Here is a 20,855-nt window from a genome sequence, read left to right on the forward strand (position 1 = left end):
CAATCTGTGAGCTGAAGCTCTGTAGTCTGTGAGCTGAGGATCTGTTGTCAGTGAGCTGAAGCTCTGTTGTCATGGAGCTGAAGCTCTGTAGTCAGTGAGCTGAAGCTCTGTAGTCTGTTAGCTGAAGTTCTGCTGTCTGAGCTGAAGCTCTGCTGTCTGTGAGCTGAAGCTCTGCTGTCTGTGAGCTGAAGCTCTGTAGTCTGTGAGCTGAAGCTCTGTAGTCTGTGAGCTGAAGCTCTCTAGTCTGTGAGCTGAAGTTCTGTTGTCTGTGAGCTGAAGCTCTGTAGTCTGTGAGCTGAAGCTCTGTTGTCTGTGAGCTGAAGCTCTGTAGTCTCTCAGCTGAAGCGCTGTAGTCTCTCAGCTGAAGCGCTGTAGTCTGTGAGCTGAAGCTCTGTTGTCTGTGAGCTGAAGCTCTGTAGTCTCTGAGCTGAAGCTCTGTAGTCTGTGAGCTGAAGCTCTGTAGTCTGTGAGCTGAAGCTCTGTTGTCTGTGAGCTGAAGCTCTGTTGTCTGTGAGCTGAAGCTCTGTAGTCTCTGAGCTGAAGCTCTGTAGTCTGTGAGCTGAAGCTCTGTAGTCTGTGAGCTGAAGCTCTCTAGTCTGAGCTGAAGCTCTCTAGTCTGTGAGCTGAAGTTCTGTTGTCTGTGAGCTGAAGCTCTGTAGTCTCTGAGCTGAAGCTCTGTAGTCTCTGAGCTGAAGCTCTGTTGTCTGTGAGCTGAAGCTCTGTAGTCTCTCAGCTGAAGCGCTGTAGTCTGTGAGCTGAAGCTCTGTAGTCTCTGAGCTGAAGCTCTGTTGTCTGTGAGCTGAAGCTCTGTAGTCTCTGAGTTGAAGCTCTGTTGTCTGTGAGCTGAAGCTCTGTTGTCTGTGAGCTGAAGCTCTGTAGTCTCTGAGCTGAAGCTCTGTAGTCTCTGAGCTGAAGCTCTGTAGTCTGTGAGCTGAAGCTCTGTAGTCTGTGAGCTGAAGCTCTGAAGTCTGTGAGCTAAAGCTTTATGAGCTGAAACTCTTGTCAGTGAGCCAACTATGTTTTCTCTGATCTAATGCTCTGTTATAAGTAAACCAGAGCTCTGTTGTCAGTGAGCCAAAGCTGTTTTTCCTGAGCTGAAGCTCTGTTGTCTATGAGCTGAAGCTTTGTTGTCTGTGAGCTAAAGCTTTGTAAGCTGAAACTCGTCAGTAAGCCATAGCTTTTTTTTCTGACATGATGCTCTATTATAAGTAAACCAGAGCTATGTTGTTCTGTTGTCAGTGAGCTAAAATAGTTTCTCGAATATAATGCTCTGTTTTTAGTAAACCTTAGCTCTGTTGTCCGAGAGCGTGAAGTCGTTTTCTCTGATATGATGCTCTGTTGCCAGTGAGCCGAAGCTCTGTTTTTTCTGAACTGTTTTTTTTTTTTTTTTTTTTTTTAGTAAACCAGAGCTTTGTTGTCTGTGAGCTAAATCTCTGTTGATGAGCAGAAGTTTTGTCAGAGACCTAACTTGACTATTTTAAGTCAAAGCACAGTTGTCGATAGGCTGAAACTCCTGAAACTCTGTTGTTTGTGTGTTCTGTGTTCTGTTTGTGTGGTCTTTAAACTGCATCTATGTTTTTTTTTATTATTATAACTCTGTTGTCAGTGAGCTAAAGTTCACAGACAGTGATCACACGCTCTGTCTCGGGCCTGAAGGACAGTCAGTGAGGCAGTTTGGCCAAATAGAAAGAAGTCAGAGTTCAAGTTCTGATGTTTTGAAAGTCTAAGGTAATGTTAGCTCAGTGTGTTCAGGCAAAAATCTTGTTGATTTTGATGATTCCTCTGCGATGGATCGCTCTCATTCTCTTTCTTGCAGCACTGCAGCTTGAGCTAGATCATGAACAGGCGAAAGAAGACTGAAAATACTTTTTTTTTTTTTCCTTTGGTGTTATATTTTTTCTTGTTGAGTGGAAAAGTACAATGTGAGTTTTTCTCCAGAGCATGCCAGCCAGCTGTGCCAGTAGACGGACGATGAAGGGCAAGGAGTCAGTCTCATTCGATTGGCTGCCCTGGGCTGGCTATGTGACATCATATGGGTGGGTGAGGCCACTGGTACTCAGTAAACAAAGAATGAGTGTTCGTCTGACCAGCTGATAAACACGCTCCCTCGCCAGGGTTACACAATTAATAGTCTATGATTGGTCATGATTTCAGCCTCTGATGGGTGCTAATAGCTCACGGCTGCGCTTAATGCTGTTCTATTTGTAGCACATTTGAGGGAAACGTTGATGGATAAAAATGGAACGGGTCTGCAAACGGGCGCTCTTGTGTGACGAACACGTTTCTACTGAGCACGCTCAGTGTGCCGGCTGCCTCTGCCAAGCGTTGTGCTAGAGGCCTGACCAGTCGCGGGTGTGTTTGTGTTCTCGAGGTTCGCGTGTTTGATGTTATTATGCGCGAGTTGCTGGGTGTGAGTCCTTCTGCTTTCCTCTTCTGAAAAACTCATAAACCTTTACAGCTTTTTTTTCATCTTCTTCAGCCTCCTCTCATTGTTTGCTCCTTTCTGGGCTTATCACGATTTCCCCAGCAACCGAGGAGAGAAGAGGACAGGGATTTCCTGAATTAGGTGGACTGTTAGACATGTGACGCTCATTCTCCTGCTCCTTGTGCGCTCTCTAGGTCTTTTGTGCTCTCACACACACACTCAGACACACACACACACACACACACATGGCAGCTTTTCTTGTGCCCCAACTCTCCGAGCCCCTGGATGAAAGGCTTTGTTTTTGAGATCTGATCTGATCTGGTTCACCTCCTCAGAGATTCACTTTGTGGTTCGTTTATATTGAAGTGGAAATGCAGAAAGAGAGAGAGAGAGAGAGAGAGAGAGAGACAGTGAGAGGGAGGTGGAGAGAGAGAGAGCTTACAGGGTGGAACAGTGAAAGTGAGAAAGTGGATTACTGCTTTTTGTCTTTGCAAATGTTTTGTGAACCAAAGGTTGTAGGACAGCTTTTTAGGGACTCTCTTTTACAACAATGAACTTGTCATGAGCCACTGTGATTGACACGTAGGTTACTCCACCTACGTGTGTATGTGTGTGTGTGTGTGTGTGTGTGTGTCTACACTTAGGAAGCAGGAAATCAAGTATGCCTGAAATATCGTCTGTTGGAGCGAACAAGATGTTTTCTCCTGTTTCTATGGAAGCAAACAAAGCAGAACAACGGTCAGATCAACAGCAATGCACACACAGATGTACAGTATTGGCATGTGGAGGAATGTGCTGCTGAGGTGTCTTCTTGGAAGTATTAGGAAATAAATCTGCTGGGCTGATGGGCTGGGGGTTTAGGGGGGAGGTTTGTGAATTAATGTCTAGGTTCTGACCCGTTTCACATGGACAGGGTTGTGAGTTGCACTGTTTTTATTTTTATTTGCTGGTGTTAGTGTGACCTGTGCATGCTGTCTTGTTTTTTTGCAGAGGTTTCCTCTGTTCTGCAGATGCTGCTCTTCTACCTTAATTACATGAAATTACATTAATAATAAGCTGTTAATTAAAAACTTTCGATCTATGGATAATGTCTGGTAAATATTCATTAATCAGAAAGGCGCTGATAGTGCATTATTATATTCAAGCTTCTTGTTTGTTTTAATGGTTGAAAAGTTGTTGGTTTCAGTCGTGCAAACATCTAAACATTGGTGGTCCTGTGAAATTGGGAATTGCAATTCCCTGCAACACCACAGCTGTCAGTGGCAGCAAGAACATGCAAACATGAGCTGAGCCATTTATGCTGACTTTATGCTTCACTATATGTACGCAGTTTAATGTGTAGTTTCATTGTCATAACAAGCATTAAAAAGGGCTAATATTTTGTCTTAGTAGATAGCTAGCTAGCTTGCTAAATTGTATGTTCTACCTTAAAGGATGCAAGGATGCATTATTTAAGGTGGAACTATAAAATAAATTCAAAGCTAATTTCAGCTCCACATCACAGAGGAATCAAGGGATGGACAATAATAATTGTTATTTTATTATAAAATAATTTCTGCACCACATCCCCCCCTTTTTTGAAGACATACGATGCCCTAAAATGAACTAAAGTCCAGCGGCTAGGTTGCTAATCTTGAGCATTCCATTGTTCTCACATCAGTCTGACATTGTTACTCTGTTTCGAGGGGAAGGTTTACTCTTGAAAACATTAGAAATTAGAAATGAGATTGGGCCTAAGGGATTCCTTAAAGAGTCTTTTTTTTTAATGTAAAGTGTTTTTTTATGTCTGATTATTTGTAGTAATGATTATGAAGAATATGTTTATTGCTCTTTAAATGAGTGTAGTTTCACTATACATTATGACATAACATTTACTTGAGAATTATAGAGGAGTGTGTCTCAGTGATTGGTTGGGCGACCCATAGCCAGAGGTGTATAGCATGGCCTATAACCAGGTGTTTCCCAGGAGTAGGTAGAACTGCCCTGAGCTTGTGAAGAGAACTGAGAAGCATGAAGAAATGTGATGATTAACTAAACTTATAAACATATTTTTCAATTCAATCACTGTTTAAATTCATTTGTCAGGTTTTCACTGTATTTCACATTTTTGTATATTTTCAAATAGATCAGCTCATAAAAGACAGAAAAAACAGATTCAGTGTCCGTTCCAAAATCATTTGTAGAACTGTTTTCGTTATCAGTGATAGAGAATAGTGAAAAGAGAATAACCCCAACCCTGTGTCTCTCTCTCTCTCTCTTTCTTGTGCAGCCTCTGTCCCTGTGAGCAGCAGCAGTGTGAGTAGACGTCGTGCAGCCCCGTCAGCCCCGCTCAGCTGGGAGAGGCGCAGCGCCCAGGCCGCAGCCATGTCCAGCATTACCATCGACCCCGAGGCCAAGCCTGGCGAGTTCGTCATCAAGAGCCTCTTTGCCGAGTTTGCGGTACTCGCCGAGAAGAAGATTGAAGTGGTCATGGCCGAGCCTCTGGTCAGTACATCTCAGATGAGTGTGTGATTTGAGAGGAAGTGTGTGTGGTTGGACCTGTTATTGGTGGTGGTGGTTGGACCATGTTTACAGAGCGGTCATACTTCCACAATTAAGTCAATGGGTATCTGCCAGCCGTTATAAAGCTTCATTTAGCAGTCTGAACATCCTTAGAATGGTCCTTATAACTGCTTTTGTGTGAATGATTAAAAAAAAAAAAAAAAAAAAAGAAACCTAACACCTGCAGTATATTGTGTTGCAGTGAAAGTATTTATTAAAGGCACTGTTTACAATTCCAATGGTGTAAAATTCTAAAAGATGTCCTCATCTTCCTCATTTGTATGCTAGGAAAAGTCAGATATTCGTACTCAACCTTGGTTCTGTAAATGAGAAACAAACACACAGTGTCTTGGACCGAGCCACACAATACAATTCCAGCCTATCAGCAACAGCGATTGTTTAGTTTGTATACATGACCAGAGAAGGGAAGGGGCTGGGCAGCCTGTGTATGTGGCACACGCTACCTGTTAAACTGCACGTTGACTAAGACGGATTGCCAAGATTGCCGGATTGCCAAAAATCTGCTAAACAAAAGCTGAACAAAAGGCCTGAAAGACACAAAGAATGTTGAAAGTCAAGACGATCACTCTATTGCTGCTCAATAGGTGATGTTTGTTTGTGATGTTTCACAAAAAAAAGGTCAATGTTGTTTTGTCCATTTTGCAAATGTTTGTGTTAGACAATATACTTAAAAACATGAACCATGTCTTTCAGTAGCAAAGTAAATGGCTTTTGTTATTAAGACTAACTAAACTCTCAACCAAGAGAAGCTCTAGATTCCATATATATTTCTAATATATTTTTGATCTACAAACGTAGTGTTCATATATTTGCAGTGTGCATGCATGGGTTATGAGGTGGAGATTCTGATGGGTATGTTTGTTTTTCTCTTGGGTTCATGTATATTTATACGTTTATTTTTAAGTAAATTACATTGCTGTAAAATGATGTACTTGTACATGTCAGTAGCAAATGAATTGACTGTCTGAAAGCTGTTATTAACTCACATAGAGCCAATCAGTTTGTTGGTAAGATCGCGAGAGGATGCCAGTTAATATGGTGCTAGTGGGAAAATCCTATATAGGAAAATTGTGGTTGGTGTTTCGTCATGTCAGTCTACTGTGGAGCTTCAAAAGTGGCAAAGGAATTTAGGGGAAACTGCACTACTTTCTCACTTATCAAGTAACTGCATTTATAAAACATGCCAGCTGGCAAAAAATATATAAGTCACTGATAACATTAATGTTTACAGTAATGTTTAGTAAAGCTAACAGAAAGCTTTGGGATAGTTCTGGGACGTTTGTGCAAAACATTATTTAGTCTAAGACCTATAATGGAAGTGATTGACCAATAGTGCGTACTAATATTGATGCGAGTGTATAGGTTTATATAGATATCTGTGTTGGTTTCTATGCAAACACAGCTTTGTGGAAAAAATAAGAGACCATTCAGTATCTGAATCAGTTTCTCTGATTTTGCTATTTATAGGTTTATGTTTGAGTAAAATTAACATTGTTGTTTTATTCTAAAAACTACAGACAACATTTCTCCCAAATTCCAAATTAAAGTATTGTCATTTAAAGCATTTATTTACAGAAAATGAGAAATGGCTGAAATAACAAAAAAAAGATGCAGAGCTTCTAGACCTCAAATAATGCAAAGAAAACAATTTCATATTCATAAAGTTTTAAGAGTTCAGAAATCAATATTTGGTGGAATAACCCTGGTTTTATTCACGGGTTGGCATGTTCTCCTCCACCAGTCTTACATACTGCTTTTGGATCACCTTTGTCACTCCTGGTGCAAAAATGCAAGCAGTTCAGTTTGGTTTGATGGCTTGTGATCATCCATCTTTCTCTTAATTATATTCCAGAGGTTTGCAATTTGGTAAAATAAAAAAATATATAATTTGACTGTTAATACTGTAAATGTAGCTTTCTTTTTGGGTTTACATCAAAGTCATAAATATGCTTAATGGGTTAGAGAGTAAAATCTGTTTGAAATCCAGTACCATGACGTTGGTTTCTCTCTCTATTTGCTTTCTAGGAGAAGCCTTTATCTAGATCTCTGCAGAGAGGGGAAGATGCACAGTTTGATCAGGTGAGTCTCTCTCTCTCTTTCTCTCTCTCTCTCTCTCTCTATTTATTTACTGTATATCTATAGAAGTTCAGTTTGGCGTATCTACTACAGTTCAGCCTGTGTGTTTGTGTGCTTTGTGTTGTCTGTATGTATCGGAGTCCATTGGGAATAGTGCTTGTTTGCATAGAGGACGATAAATTGATGTATGTGTTGTGTTTATTCTGCAGTCATCTGCTGTGAGATGTGGTATCCAGGGGGAGTGTGTGTGTGTGTGTGTGAGTGAGTGTGTGCTTGAGGGCTGGGGGTGTGTGCTGGAATCGCTGTGTCATCCTCAGCAGTATATCAGCGCAGGGTGTTGGAGTGTGTCGGCCCGGCGCGAGTAGGGCAGAGAGAGCAGTTACATAACTCTCCTCAGCAGCATTCATCACTCTGCCACACACTCGCACGCACTCACGCTCATACACTCACAGATACACTCATACTCTCCCCCCCCCTCTCTCTTTCTTTCTCAATATGCATGTGTACACACACTTAACTGTCTCATAGCTGTCACCTTATCTTACATACTAATGCAAATATTAACTTCTAAAAATAACCCTGTATCTAAATGCATCTGAAATATCAACAACTTTCTCTTCCTCTGTGTTTACTGTATATCTATAGAAGTTCAGTTTGGTTTATCTACTACGGTTCAGCCGGTGTGTGTGCGTGCGTGCGTGTGTGTGTGTGTGTGTGTGTGCTTTGTTTTGTCTGTATGTATTCGAGTCCATAGGGAATAGATAGGAGGAGAAACAAGCATTCACACAAGTTTGTATACACTGTCTTATTTAATGTCCCCAACACCCTCAATGTACCTTATTTAATTGGATCAGTATTATTTTTTGAGCCATGCAGAGGTGGACTTTCTGGTGTGCTTTGGGCCATTGTCCTGCTGCAGAACCCAAGTACGCCTGAGCTTGAGGTCACAAACAAATGGCCGGCCAGTACTTCAGATGTTATTTTGGGTTATTTTGGGACCTCCTGGATGAGTTGTCCATGCCCTTTTAGAGTAGTTGTTGTCTGCTGGAGCGTAAGAAATTCTATGTTCAGCCAGAACATAGTGTTACTGTGCAGATAGATCCAACAGATAGATTCTTAGGGACTCTACCTCTCTGTCGCTCTCTCTCACTTTTTCTTTTTCTCTGTCTCCCAAGTTAAACCGTCTTTATGGGGTTACTGCAGATCATTTCAGATGGTTCTTTAACACCTCAGTCAACCATCTACTGTTATTGTGCTGTCTCTGACTGCGCTGTGTTTGTGTGAGTGTTTGTGTTGGGTGCTGGGTTACTGCAGAGATCTTCATTCCCAGTGGGGAAGGTCAATAGTGCCTGCTCTTAACTGCTCACTGTCACACTCAGTTATCACTCTCTTTCTCTCACACACTTCTCTCTCTCTCTGTCTCTCTTGTGTTTTGTGTCTCTTATGCACAGTGTTTCTCATATTCTGTCTTTCTGTCTCTCTAGCTCTTGCTCTGTCTCACCTAGCTCTTGCTGTCTGTCTACTGCATGCTCTTTGTGGCTTGCTAGCTCCTTATCTCCATCCTATTCTTCCTATTTCTCATTCACTTAGTCTAAAATTAATGTTGGTGCACATTTGAGCTGTTTTATCACTGAAGCGTTGTTGTAGCAAGAGTTTAAATACTGTATTTTTCGCACCGGAATGTAAGGCGTACTATCAATGGCCGTCTATTTTCTGGTCTATTTAAATGCATAAAACGCACCGGATTATAAGGTACATTATGTGACACTAGTAAGGAACAGGGGTGTTACCGTGTTTTCCTTTGGATTCAGCAGGTGTCACAGCTGGGTGATGAGACCTGTAAAGCTAAGCTAGGTACACAAAACTCTAATTCTTTAAAAAAAAAAAATAATAATATTTATTTCCACTAAGGCCAGATGCAGCAGCATTAGGATTAGCGGCTATGCGATAGCGCTACACTGAGGAACCCTGAGGGTTCCTGTAATCCAGGGCGATTTTAGCTAGTGGTTCATCCCCACATAACTTGTTTAAACACTGAAAACACGCAGGCCAATATACTCGCCTCTAATTAAGAAAAGGGCTAGTGCTGCAGATATTATATAATGCTAATGCTGCTCCAGCAGTGCTAGCCAGGGTTAGCAGCAGGCTACAGTCCGATAATACTCACCTCTGAATGGAATAATAGCTAATGCTTAGCAGCCAGTGCTTATGCTGCTCCAGCAGTGCTAGCCAGGGTTAGCAACAGGCTACAGGTCGATAATATTCACTTCTGAACAGCGAAAGAGCTAGAGCTTAGTGACTAATGCTAATACTGCTGGAGAACTAAACTGAACCTTCTTTATAACACTGTACTTCAGCAGAATGGTTTTACATACATTTGTACATAAGGGGCACCGGATTAAAAGGCAAACTTTTTTTTTTTTTTTTTTAATTTTGGGGAAAAAATTAAAGGATTTCAAGTGCGCCGTATAGTGCAAAAAATGTTTCTATAGATGTTGTTTAGTTTTTTTGGGGGGACCTCCTGGATGTATTGTCCATGCCCTTTTAGAGTAATTTTGGTAGGCTGGTCACTCTTGGGAAGGTTTACCAGTGTTTTTTTTTTTTTTTTTTATTGTTATTTATTTATTTATTTTATTTGTTTATTTATTTATTTTTTTTTTTACTTTTTCACATATGGCCAGGTCTGTTTGGATTGCTTTTTTCCCTTATTAATTCATTTTGTTATTTTTGTAGTTACTTAAATAATCTTTGTCTGATATAAAAGTTTCTTTTGAAGTATGATAGAAAAATAAAAACTAAAGAAATCTAGTGCAAAAATACAACAAAATTTATACTATAAGAAATATAGTGTAAAAAAAAATATGAACAAATACATTTTTTGTGTATCCTCACATGGATAGTAACATGTAATGCTATCTCTGGTCTGGAAATGCTCTGTTTGGTCTGGCTTTCTTGGATACAAAACAAGTGTGCATAAAATAATGCTTATTTGATAAAAGCATCCCTCCCTCAAAGCTAGGCCCAGGGTTGTTGTGAGTCAGTGCAGGACTCCAGTTGAAGAATATAATGGAATGTGTTTGTATGTGTTTTTGTGTGTGTTGTAGTTACTAAGCTCTATGAGCTCAATAGCAGAACACTGTTTGCCCTCGCTGTTGCGGACGCTGTTTGACTGGTACCGGAGACAGAGCGGCACTGAGGACGAGTCCTACGGGTACAGACCCAGATCCAGCACCAAGTCCAAAGGGTGAGCGCACATGCACCAACACACCGTCTCAGTTTGACGTGTCTTATTATATATTTAACAGTCTCATGCTCCTTTCTTGCTCTCTGCATAGGTTGACCCCAAAAACATGACAGCAATTTGTTCTTTTGAGTGATTAATTGATGATTCTCTCTCTTCCCATCCAGGGATGAGCAGCACCGGGATAAAGACTACCTACTGGAGAGGAGGGACTTAGCCATAGACTTCATTTTTTGTTTAGTTTCAGTAGAAGTTTTGAAACAGGTAAGTAATTAGATATGCATGTTTTTGTTATTTTATTTATGTCATATTCAAAAGTGTGTTTCAATTCCTGTGTGGGTCTTGTTGTTATTTTACTCCTAGATTCCTCTTCATCCTGTGCCAGATGCATTAGTCCATGAAGTCCTTAACCTGGCATTTAAGCACTTTAAACACAAAGAGGGGTGAGTGTGATCATAGTCATGCATACCACACACACGCATTTACGCATTTACATTGCAGTATATTATTTAATTACTTTGCCGAATATTAAACAGACAATTTTAATTGAAGTTAATTCTAATACATTATATTAGGGCTGTAAGATTTGTGCAAAATAGCTAATTGCTATTTTTTCCTACGGAATATTGCGATTGCGATTTAAATAGGAAATATTTTTAATCCATTAAACATTAAACCTGTATTAGTGGTTAACATCTTTCAGATAGAATTATAAACTTCTTTCCACAAAAATATATATATATATGTTTCCAGGGTTCTTAAATTAAATGCAGGAACAAAAAATAAGCCTTTTTATTCAAACCACATCTATCAAAATGTCACAGCTTTTATTTATAATTGGACAGAACTAAATGATAAAACATAAATATTAAGACATTATCACGCCGGCCACGGCTCATTCTGCGCCTCCTGTCATTCCTGCTGAGCCTGAGAGGGACTATGAGCCCAAAGACTACAATCCCCATCATTCTGTGGACTACAAACGTGGTGATGTCACAGCACACCTGCCGCAACTTCATGACATTTCTCCGGAAAAGCAGGCTGTATCTTCACACACACACACACACACACACACACTTTTTTTTAGGCTATTGGCTATTGACAATTAAAAATGATTAATCAGAGGCTCCGAGTGGTTCAGCCAGCTAAGTGCTGGCACGATGATCAGGAGATTGTCAGTTCGACTCCTGTTTATGCAGCTTGCCTTCGGCTATCGGAGCCCCAACAGAGCACAATTGGCTTTGCTCTCTCTGGGAGGGTAGATGGAGCTCTTTCCCCTGTCTGTGAGCTGATGTATCAGAACAGAGTCGCTGCGCTTTCCTCCGAGTGTGCTGTGATGCTACTCGTTAAAGCTGCATTAGCAGCAGTGCTAAAAGAAGCGGTGGCTGAGTGATAGGACGAGTCCTAATGAGTGGGTTGGGTAATTGGCTGTGTAAATTGGGGAGAAAATGGAAAAAAATATGAATAAAAAAACGATTAATTGTTTAGCCCTGTAGTAGATTTAAATATAATTGGGTTTAAAATAAATCTAAATCATCCGGTATTGACATATAATCATATTAACAATGAACTTTTATGGTTTGTTTGGCAGGTACTCTGGTCCCAACACTGGCAACGTGCACATCATTGCAGATCTATACGCTGAGGTCATCGGAGTCCTCACCCAGTCCAAGTGAGTCAGGATTTCTGTCCCGCTTCTCACACAAATCTTTTATTTGCTTTCCTCGAAGAAAATCTGCCTGTCGTTGTTTATTACCTTCCAGTCTGCATTTATGCAAATGCTAACAGTAGTGGCTCCATTTATTCCTGAAGATGAGGTGAATTTACTGCTCATGCAGAGCAAACAAAACTGCCAGTCTTTACGCTACCTTTCACACTGGTAAATCCATCACACCGGTGGGCTGTTAGCTCAGCGTCGGGTCCTCAGTGATTTAGATCAACTCCAGACACATTTACAGTTCTCATAATTCACCCTGAATGCATGCTTGCGTTCCAACACACAGATACACAGCACAGCCCGTTCAAACCCTAATCTAATTTAACCTAGCGTGGTAATAGTCATTGATGGAAACTGATTTACCATACCAGTTCTCTCTCACTGTCTGCTGAAAGTACTTTAGCTGAGAGGGAGTCCTGTACGTTATGTAACGATGATAATGAAATAGCTTGAAGCCTGTGTTGTATCTCGACAGGGTTTTATATTTAATTGAATGATTTTGAAGGTCTGTGTGTGTAGTCCTGGACTTGATTTGCTTTTATCTTTTAGGCAGCTGGCACACTACCACATTTATAATTTCTTCCACCACTACTGAATCCTAAGCTATATATATATAATTGACATTAATCATTGTAAGGGATCTGTATCTGTAGTGAGGCCTTGTGCTTAAAAAAAAAAAAAAAAAATCCCATCATTCTACATACGATACTACATTAATTATAAAGTGACTTTGGGACATTTATAAAGTGAATTTTAGACGTTTTACAAATGTATTAAAAAGGACAAAACTAAAATGATATGAAAACCTTTTGGAAGGTCAACCATCACTGCAGCACTGTGCCAATCTGGGCATTATGGTAGATTAGCCAGGTGGAAGGTTTTCCGCAGTATAAGATGCATGAGATCCTGCCTTGAACTCTCAGATCGTGTGAAACAAGATCCTCATCTCTGATGAAATCAAAATTAAACTCTTTGACCTCAATCCTAAATATTATATCTGGGGGAAACCAGGTACTGCTCATCACCAACCCAACACCATTCCTACAGTAAAGCATCATGTTGTGACTGGTTAGGGTTAAGTGAACGCTGGGTGGCGCAACATACAGAGATATTCCTAATAAAAACCTAATCTTAAGACCTGCTCGGGACCTTAAGACTGGGCCAAATATTTACTTTCCAGAAACACGAAGACCGTAAGCATGTGTTACTACGTGTCATGCAATGCAGACAGCAGCAACAGCAGCTGTGATTGGTCCACTGAGCCTCCCACATATTCCTGCCTTGACTTCTTGAGTTTTCCAGCCTGAGCTCTGATTCAAACCCAATTAAACATTACGGGGGAAAGATAAAAATGACCACCAGTGGTCCCGATCCAATGTAATTGAATGTAATTCAAAACAAGGCATCAGAGGCTCTGAGTGGTCCAGCGGGCTAAGCGCTGCCACTGTGATCAGGAGCTTGCTGGTTCGAATCCAGTTCATGTATCTTGCCTTCGGGTACTGCAGACTAAGAGAGCACAACTTGCCTTGCTCTCTCTGGGTGGGTAGATGGCGCTCTCTCCCCACGTCACTCCAAAAGGAGATATCGGTAAGCACAAGGCTGTTGTATAGGAACCGAGTTGCTGCGCTGTCCTCAGAGCGTGCTGAACGAGGCATCAACATGTGAAAAATGTGAAAAAAGTAAAAGAATGAAATTGTACTAATAGTATTTTACCCTCATGTTCATAACCGTGCTGTGTGCCCAGGTTCCAGGCAGTCCGTAAGAAGTTTAACACAGAGCTGAAGGAGCTGCGGCAGAAGGAGCAGAGTCCTCATGTGGTGCAGAGCATCATCAGCCTCATCATGGGCATGAAGTTCTTCAGGGTCAAAATGTATCCTGTGGAAGACTTTGAGGCTTCCTTCCAGTTCATGCAGGTTAGTGAAAACACACCCACACACACGTACATTTAATAAACAGTCTCTTCCAGTGTATCTTGCTTTTCTAGACTCACTGGTGTTTTTCCCAGTTGTGTCCAGTGTGTGTTGTTGCTGAACATAATAAATAAATTAGTTGCCTATGGCCTCACCACTGTTTGTCTGCAGTCCTTTAACCTGCACTCATAAAAGTGTTTGAGTAAGTGTGTGTGTGTGCACGCATTTGCACTTGAGACACTGCCCACTCTGTGCCAAAAGCCCAGTGCAGAGTAATGCTTTTTCATTAAGGCTGATACAGGCAGTAAAAATCTGCACTCAATATGTGCTGCGTTTAACAAGCCCTGTAATTCTGAGCTTTTTATTGAGTCTGTTTTACAGTGTTTTTCATTTGACACGTTTGTGCGTGTGTGTTTGTGTGTATTATTACTCCTAACTGTGAGGGTTAAGTTGAGAATTAATGTTGCATGTTCCCTTATGAATTTTTAATAAATGATATTCTCTTTTGTTGTTTGTGCAGGAATGTGCCCAGTATTTCCTGGAAGTGAAAGACAAGGATATAAAGCATGCGCTAGCTGGCCTGTTTGTGGAGATCCTCATCCCTGTAGCTGCTGTGAGTATTGTAGAGTATTGTGAGAGCAGTACTGCCTGATTACTTAAATGTGCTGCTACCATTTATAATGCTGTGCCTGGTTCTGTGTTCCACATAAAAACATCCATTCTGTTGACTTAAAATGTTCAGAATTCGGGGAGTCACATTCCACAGTGGTACCACAAAATTTTTACTTATTAATGCCAGATGCAGATATGCAGCTTTATCTCAGCATTGCCACATCCTTGCTTCTGAGGTCTGTTAGCAAGAATTGCTCAATCTGCAGCTTAGCACTGAATATTTCATTGCTAATGTCAGCACAGTATAAACTAATAGTCTATTTCACACATTACGTTTTATACAACAATGTAATGATAAACATGAAGGGCCCTATCTTACATCCTGCACGAGGCGTGTCACGTTGCTTATTGATATCTTGCACCCCACATACAGTCTATTTTCACACTGTTTAAGTACCAATCAGGCCCTACAAAATAAATTTACGCTGGTGGGTGTGGTGGTCTGGAAGTGAGGTGTGTTCTGCGCCACTGACTGATTTGAACCATAACAACAGTCAGACATTCATTGCTATCTTGGCGCCGCATGTACACCCCCATTTGTTACACACACACACAGACAGACAGACAGACACACAATCACACACACACAGCAGAAGTAGCACAAACTAGTGCTGGGCAGTATGACCAAAAATTTATATCACAGATTTTTTTAAAGATTATGACTGTTTTACAGTATCTTGGTATTTTTATTTTATCTTATTTATTTATTTATTTTTTATTTTAGTTTTTAATGACTGGGCTTTTATATAGGTTTGTGACTTTCTTTACTGTTAGGAGTATATATAATTTCAAACATTAAGGCTTTAAATTAAGGCTTTGATTACTATTGGGTTTACATTGTCCCACAAAATTATACAATATATGAAGAAATTAAAATTCTTTAGCAAAAAAACAGCTGAAGAATAAAAACAATAGACCTTAGAAAAAGATGCCAACAACTTTTAACACTGCTTCCTTTTTAAATTGTTCCATAAACACTATAAAAGGACCTAAAATACTCAATGTTTAAGTATTTAAAATATATTTTTTTATATACAAGTCAGACACGTTTAATATCAATATATAGTGTTTTTCTGAAGACATTAGAGAAATTAGAATTAGAATTAGCAACAGTCCCTTTCTTTCTCCAGTTATCAAATTTCAGTGTGCATTAACATTATCTTTCAAGTATTAATCTATTTAAAAGTGCTATAGTTACTTCCTCGTATCCAGAGATTTAGGTAGTTTTATTTCCTGTGCTGAATAAATGACCGTCTCTGGGGTCGTTGCAGTTCTGTGTTTTAATGATGCTAATAATGTCTGATTCTTTCAGCATGCAGTGTTATTGAGAATCACTATTAATGTAAACGTGTTTGTGTGTGTTCATGTTAAAGGCGGTAAAGAATGAAGTGAATGTGCCCTGCCTGAAGAACTTTGTGGAGATGCTCTACCAGACTACATTTGACCTCAGCTCCAGAAAGAAGCACTCACTGGTAAAGCCAATGCTTTATTTACTCTCAGTACCCTGCTTTCAGTTTTAATTACTCTTATTCAGTTACTGGACAACAATGATAGTAAAACTTTTTTTTTGTTACCCTACTGACTAACTTGATTCGCCTGTCTCTTCTTCACTTTCTCTCACTTTCACTTTATCTCTCTCTCTCTCCCCCCAGGCACTGTATCCTCTGGTCACATGTTTGCTGTGTGTCAGCCAGAAACAGTTCTTCCTCAATAACTGGCACATCTTTCTTCAGAACTGCCTTTCGCACCTAAAGGTACAGCATAGCCCATCAGCTCACAGCAGAATCACTGTCTCAGCTTGTTTACCCACAGTGACATTCACACCTCAGCCTATTATAATGCAGAACTGTGGAGCACAGTGGAAAAATGTTTTGTCTGTGTGCCCTGTGGATATTGGAGGATATTACTGGCTTCTGGATGCTGATAAAAATGTAGCCGAATTGCTTATTCTGTGTCCTGAAATCTGACCTTTAAATGAGTCAAAAAATGCTCATTTAAATGTACAATAGAAGTGAAATCTCAGAGACATGGATTAAACTTAGTATTAGACTAAAATGTGGAGTTAATGGGTTCAGGTAAGCATTCAGTAATTAAGTACTGAATGACTAGTGAGTCAGCAAGACTTCCCAATGATGTAATATATCCCAAAAGTCTAAAAGTATAATAAATCTAGAGAGTGTAGATAGAGGTATTACTTGGGTAACATTTATTTGGCTAGTTATTACGTTATTAGTTTAATTAAAGCTGATGTCCGTAAGCTTTGGGATTTTAGGGCCCTCTCTGGTGAGAATAGGTAATTGCACCTAACATTCGGAAGAATCATTTTTTTAAACTGGGTGGATCTGATACGGTCTCCTTTCAGAACGAATGAATCCGATTCCAGGTTATGTTCAGTCAGAGAGAGAGAGAGAGAGAGCACGCTCAGTCAGAATCTTCACTTCAACTACACACTTTGGTTTTACTGTGGTTGAAGGAGTACGAGCCCTCCACCAGCCGCTCGTGTTCAGTAAAACTGAGCCGATTCCTGTATCGATTGGCTGTACGTGTGACTTGAGTACTTAAAGACGTGTGACGTGGCCAGAGCAGCAACCACGAAAAAGCGACCCGACACCCCATTTTTTAAACTGAATATATTAGACTAGGGACGGTTGTTCAGCGCACTGTTACCATTAAACACAATATTTTATCCCTTCTTCACTCAGAAATGCTTCTGAGTTCAGTTTAGAAACACAATAATACAGACTGCCACTTTAAATGTTGTTAACTTTAAGTTAAGTGCACACTTATCATTTCTTGGTGTTATTACATTATTGGGAAATTATTGCAGTATTAAGTGCTACAATGAGAGCACTAGAAACCTGAGATTCTGTGACTCTCTCTAATTGTTTTTTTTTTTTTTGCACTATTAGAGACCAGTATGGTAATGGAAGTAATCTAATAACATTATAAGGCCTAAAGCTTAGAAGGAAAAGGAATTATCGTTTCAAAATGTTCTCACTGTTAAGCAGAAGCACATTATTCTTCTTTTGTTTGTGTGTGTGTGCGTGTGCCTGTGTGTGTGTATGTGTGGGAGTGTGGTGTTAAGCATAAGTGTGTAAAAGTTGTGGGTTTACATCTAGAATTCAAAATTCAAACTAAATTTCTACGCATGGCCGATTCAAACTGCAGTGAAATGAAGCTGTGCTGGACAATAGCCCTTCAGTTCCTGTATATTAAATTAGTACATGTCCTATAAATGATATAACACACTAAATGTATACAAAATTATTATTTTGTACAATACAAAATACAGTAAGTGTCCATAAAGCAATGCTACAAATATACAGCTCTGAAAAAAATTAAGAGACCAAGTTTTTGAATCAGCTTCTCTGATTTTGCTATTTATTGGTTTATGTTTGAGTAAAAAGAACATTGTTGTTTTATTCTATAAACTACAGATAACATTTCTCCCAAATTCCAAGTAAAAATATTGTCATTTATAAATATTTGGTGGAATAACCCTGGTTTTTAATCACAGTTTTCATGCATCTTGGCATGTGCTTTTGGATAACTTTTATGCCACTCCTCAAGCAGTTTAGCTTAGTTTGATTGCTGTGATTATCCATCTTCCTCTTGATGATATAATATAATTATATTTCAATTTAGTAAAATCAAACAAACTCAACATTTTTAAGTGGTCTCTTATTTTTTTCCAGAGCTGCATTTAAGTAACTGTGATATGACTGTGCATCTTGTTTTAGTTGTTCTAAACATGTCTCTACACACTTGTATGTGGTTGTGTGGTCATCTGTTGGGTGTCAGACTTCCCTGTGACTCAAGGCTGATCATGACTAGATGTTTGATTTCCTGCAGAGAGTCGATTTCCTCTCCTTCTTGTTCTTCCTTTTGATACACTGGAGAAATTGCTCCGTCTTCTCATTGATCTCATGGTGTTAAAGTTGATTGTGTGAGTTTAGTGCTTGTGATTCCATTCACTTCACTGCCATCTGATGTTTGATTATTCCTGGTGGTAATTTAGAGCAATGAGTGAGTGATCCTTCCCCTGCTGTGCCCGTCTGAGGACGACCTGATTCAAACCTTTCGAATGGTTCATTCAGATCAATCTATCAATGGAGGGGTTAGCGTAGCGTTAGCATCAGTGCTTGGTAATGGTGTAGCTCAGTGGCTTATGGGATTTGTAGTCTCAGAATGGGGGTAATTCCTCTCCTAATTGATCCAAGCTCTCCCTTTTCCATGTTCTTACCCTGCTTGCAAACATGTTGTCACCTACTTTCCCACCAACCCTTCCCTGCATGTTCTTTACAAAATACTGACACTGCTACTACTACACACACACAAACAGATTGTTTGCAATTTAGCTAATCAAAAATATAGAGTTTTCCTGTGCTTCCTAAAAATGGCAGCATCCCTTAATCTAAAACCTACTGCATTTAATAACTTGTGCACAGCTGTACACAAAAAAGAGGCCACTTCAAAATGATGAGTAATTTTGATTTGAACAAATTGAAAACCTGATGGATTGATCACAAGGCATCAAACCAAGCTGAACTGCTTAAATTTTGGCACCAAGAATGGCATAAAATTATTCAAAATCAGTGTGTAAGACTGGTGGAGGAGAACATTCCAAGATACATAAAAACTGATTATAACTGAAATATTGATTTTTGAACTCTTAAAACTTTATAAATATGAACCATTTTTTTAACTAAAGTAAAACAGGTTCACCCCAGAGTATCTGAATCAGCTTTGAGCACAGATGCAGCAGATAGACATTAGACTGAAATGGGATAAAGTATCCCTTAAACACTAATAGTTGTTTAAAGCTCATATTTGGGCCACTTAAGTATGTCTTAGCTATCTTCATAGTATGTTAGTTACTAGTTTAGAATATATAATTCTGTACACACATTCCTTACTTACAGCTTTGCGTGTCACTAGCAGTCACTGGGTGTATTTTTTTTTTTTTTTTTTTTGTCTGTTTAAATGGGTTACGTTTGTTCTTTTAAGTTCTTGTTCTTGTCTTGTTCTTTTGTTTTTAACATGCATGTTTTCCTCCGCTTCCCATCACACTCCTTGTCTTTTGTCCTTTTTTTCTTGTTTTTTTGTTTTTTTGTCTTACACACATTCACCTGCTCCAGATGCCCTCAAACAACAGCATCCGTAAGCAGATTGAGACCCTCCAGGTAAGTTCTGTGTTGACTGTCTGCTGACCTGGCCTTGACACTTCTGAGGGGTCATCTGATTGGCCTTCAGGCCTTCTTAATGGGCTTTTTTGATTGTTTAATTTTCCTTATGGGTCAAAGCTATGTAATAACTGTATCTGTAAACCTGTATATAATAGTGTACGATATATTCTGCCTTTTTAATGGGTTCAAACAGGTGCTGTAGATGAGTTTTAAGATATAGGCTCTCTTTAGCATTAGCATGTGACTTAGCATGTGCTGAATTTATAAAGCTTAGCGCTTGGGTTTGCTTTGGTTTGGTTGGTTGTTTTGTACTTTGGATATAAAGCGGAATCAGGGTTATGTAGCTGTGAGTGTAAATAAGTAAATTATGGAGGTTTCCTCTTATAACACACACACACAGACACACACACACACACACACAGACACACACACACACAGACACACACACACACACTGCATTCACTTACCCTCAGAGAGGCACTTGTTTATTTGTGGGTCTGCTGGAACTTCTCATCAGTTGTGCTGACACATTGCCCCCTGTGGATAGCATACGTCATTACAACTGTGCTGCCGAGAGCTCTTTGGTGCAGTGAAGGTCCTGTGCCTGTGCAGAAGGCTTTGGTGATGTGGTGTGTGTGCGTAAGTGTGTGTAAGTGTGTGTGCGTTGGTGACGGAGGAATCTAGAAGAAAATACAGCTGCTTAGTCAGCGACTCTGTTGTACACAACTGAAATGTGTTAATAACAGGCTCATTAGCTGAGATTTTATGAATGGTCTTCTCCAGTTCTAAGATGATTAATGAATCATATCTTCCTACGGGTCGATGCATTTAGTGCTGAAATCATCAGCGTTATTGGCTCCTTAGCCAATGTGCTGTGAATCATCCTGCTCATTAGCTCTCCTCTGAATCAGTGAATGTGTGAATTATGTTGATCACCACTGCAAATTCTGAATCAGCGATTCTTTCTTGCATGAACTGAACATCTTAATTGATTCCACTGATTCAGGTTGGTTTCTGCATTAGAAGTTATTTGACTTTTTTTCTTTTTTTTTTTTTTTTCTTTTTT

At 39.8% G+C, this 20,855-nt stretch overlaps 1 protein-coding gene across 8 annotated transcripts in view; it reads left to right on the plus strand.

The window, feature by feature from the left end:
* Nucleotides 1-20,855, plus strand: part of fryl (furry homolog, like) — a 154,444-nt gene that overhangs the window by 71,152 nt on the left and 62,437 nt on the right. For 5 of the 8 annotated variants that reach the window (XM_049481839.1, XM_049481840.1, XM_049481841.1 and 2 more), the window contains 11 exons: nucleotides 4,695-4,909; nucleotides 7,013-7,066; nucleotides 10,168-10,307; nucleotides 10,472-10,568; nucleotides 10,668-10,747; nucleotides 11,896-11,976; nucleotides 13,766-13,934; nucleotides 14,452-14,544; nucleotides 15,977-16,075; nucleotides 16,256-16,357; nucleotides 19,742-19,786. In XM_049481839.1, the coding sequence (XP_049337796.1) occupies nucleotides 4,695-4,909; nucleotides 7,013-7,066; nucleotides 10,168-10,307; nucleotides 10,472-10,568; nucleotides 10,668-10,747; nucleotides 11,896-11,976; nucleotides 13,766-13,934; nucleotides 14,452-14,544; nucleotides 15,977-16,075; nucleotides 16,256-16,357; nucleotides 19,742-19,786 (1,175 nt within the window). The remainder of the gene's footprint in view (nucleotides 1-4,694; nucleotides 4,910-7,012; nucleotides 7,067-10,167; nucleotides 10,308-10,471; nucleotides 10,569-10,667; nucleotides 10,748-11,895; nucleotides 11,977-13,765; nucleotides 13,935-14,451; nucleotides 14,545-15,976; nucleotides 16,076-16,255; nucleotides 16,358-19,741; nucleotides 19,787-20,855) is intronic. The other 3 variants (XM_049481842.1, XM_049481844.1, XM_049481846.1) reach the window with 1 other exon arrangement.

The sequence above is a fragment of the Astyanax mexicanus genome, chromosome 1 (assembly GCF_023375975.1).
Source record: "Astyanax mexicanus isolate ESR-SI-001 chromosome 1, AstMex3_surface, whole genome shotgun sequence".
Taxonomy (NCBI): domain Eukaryota; kingdom Metazoa; phylum Chordata; class Actinopteri; order Characiformes; family Acestrorhamphidae; genus Astyanax; species Astyanax mexicanus.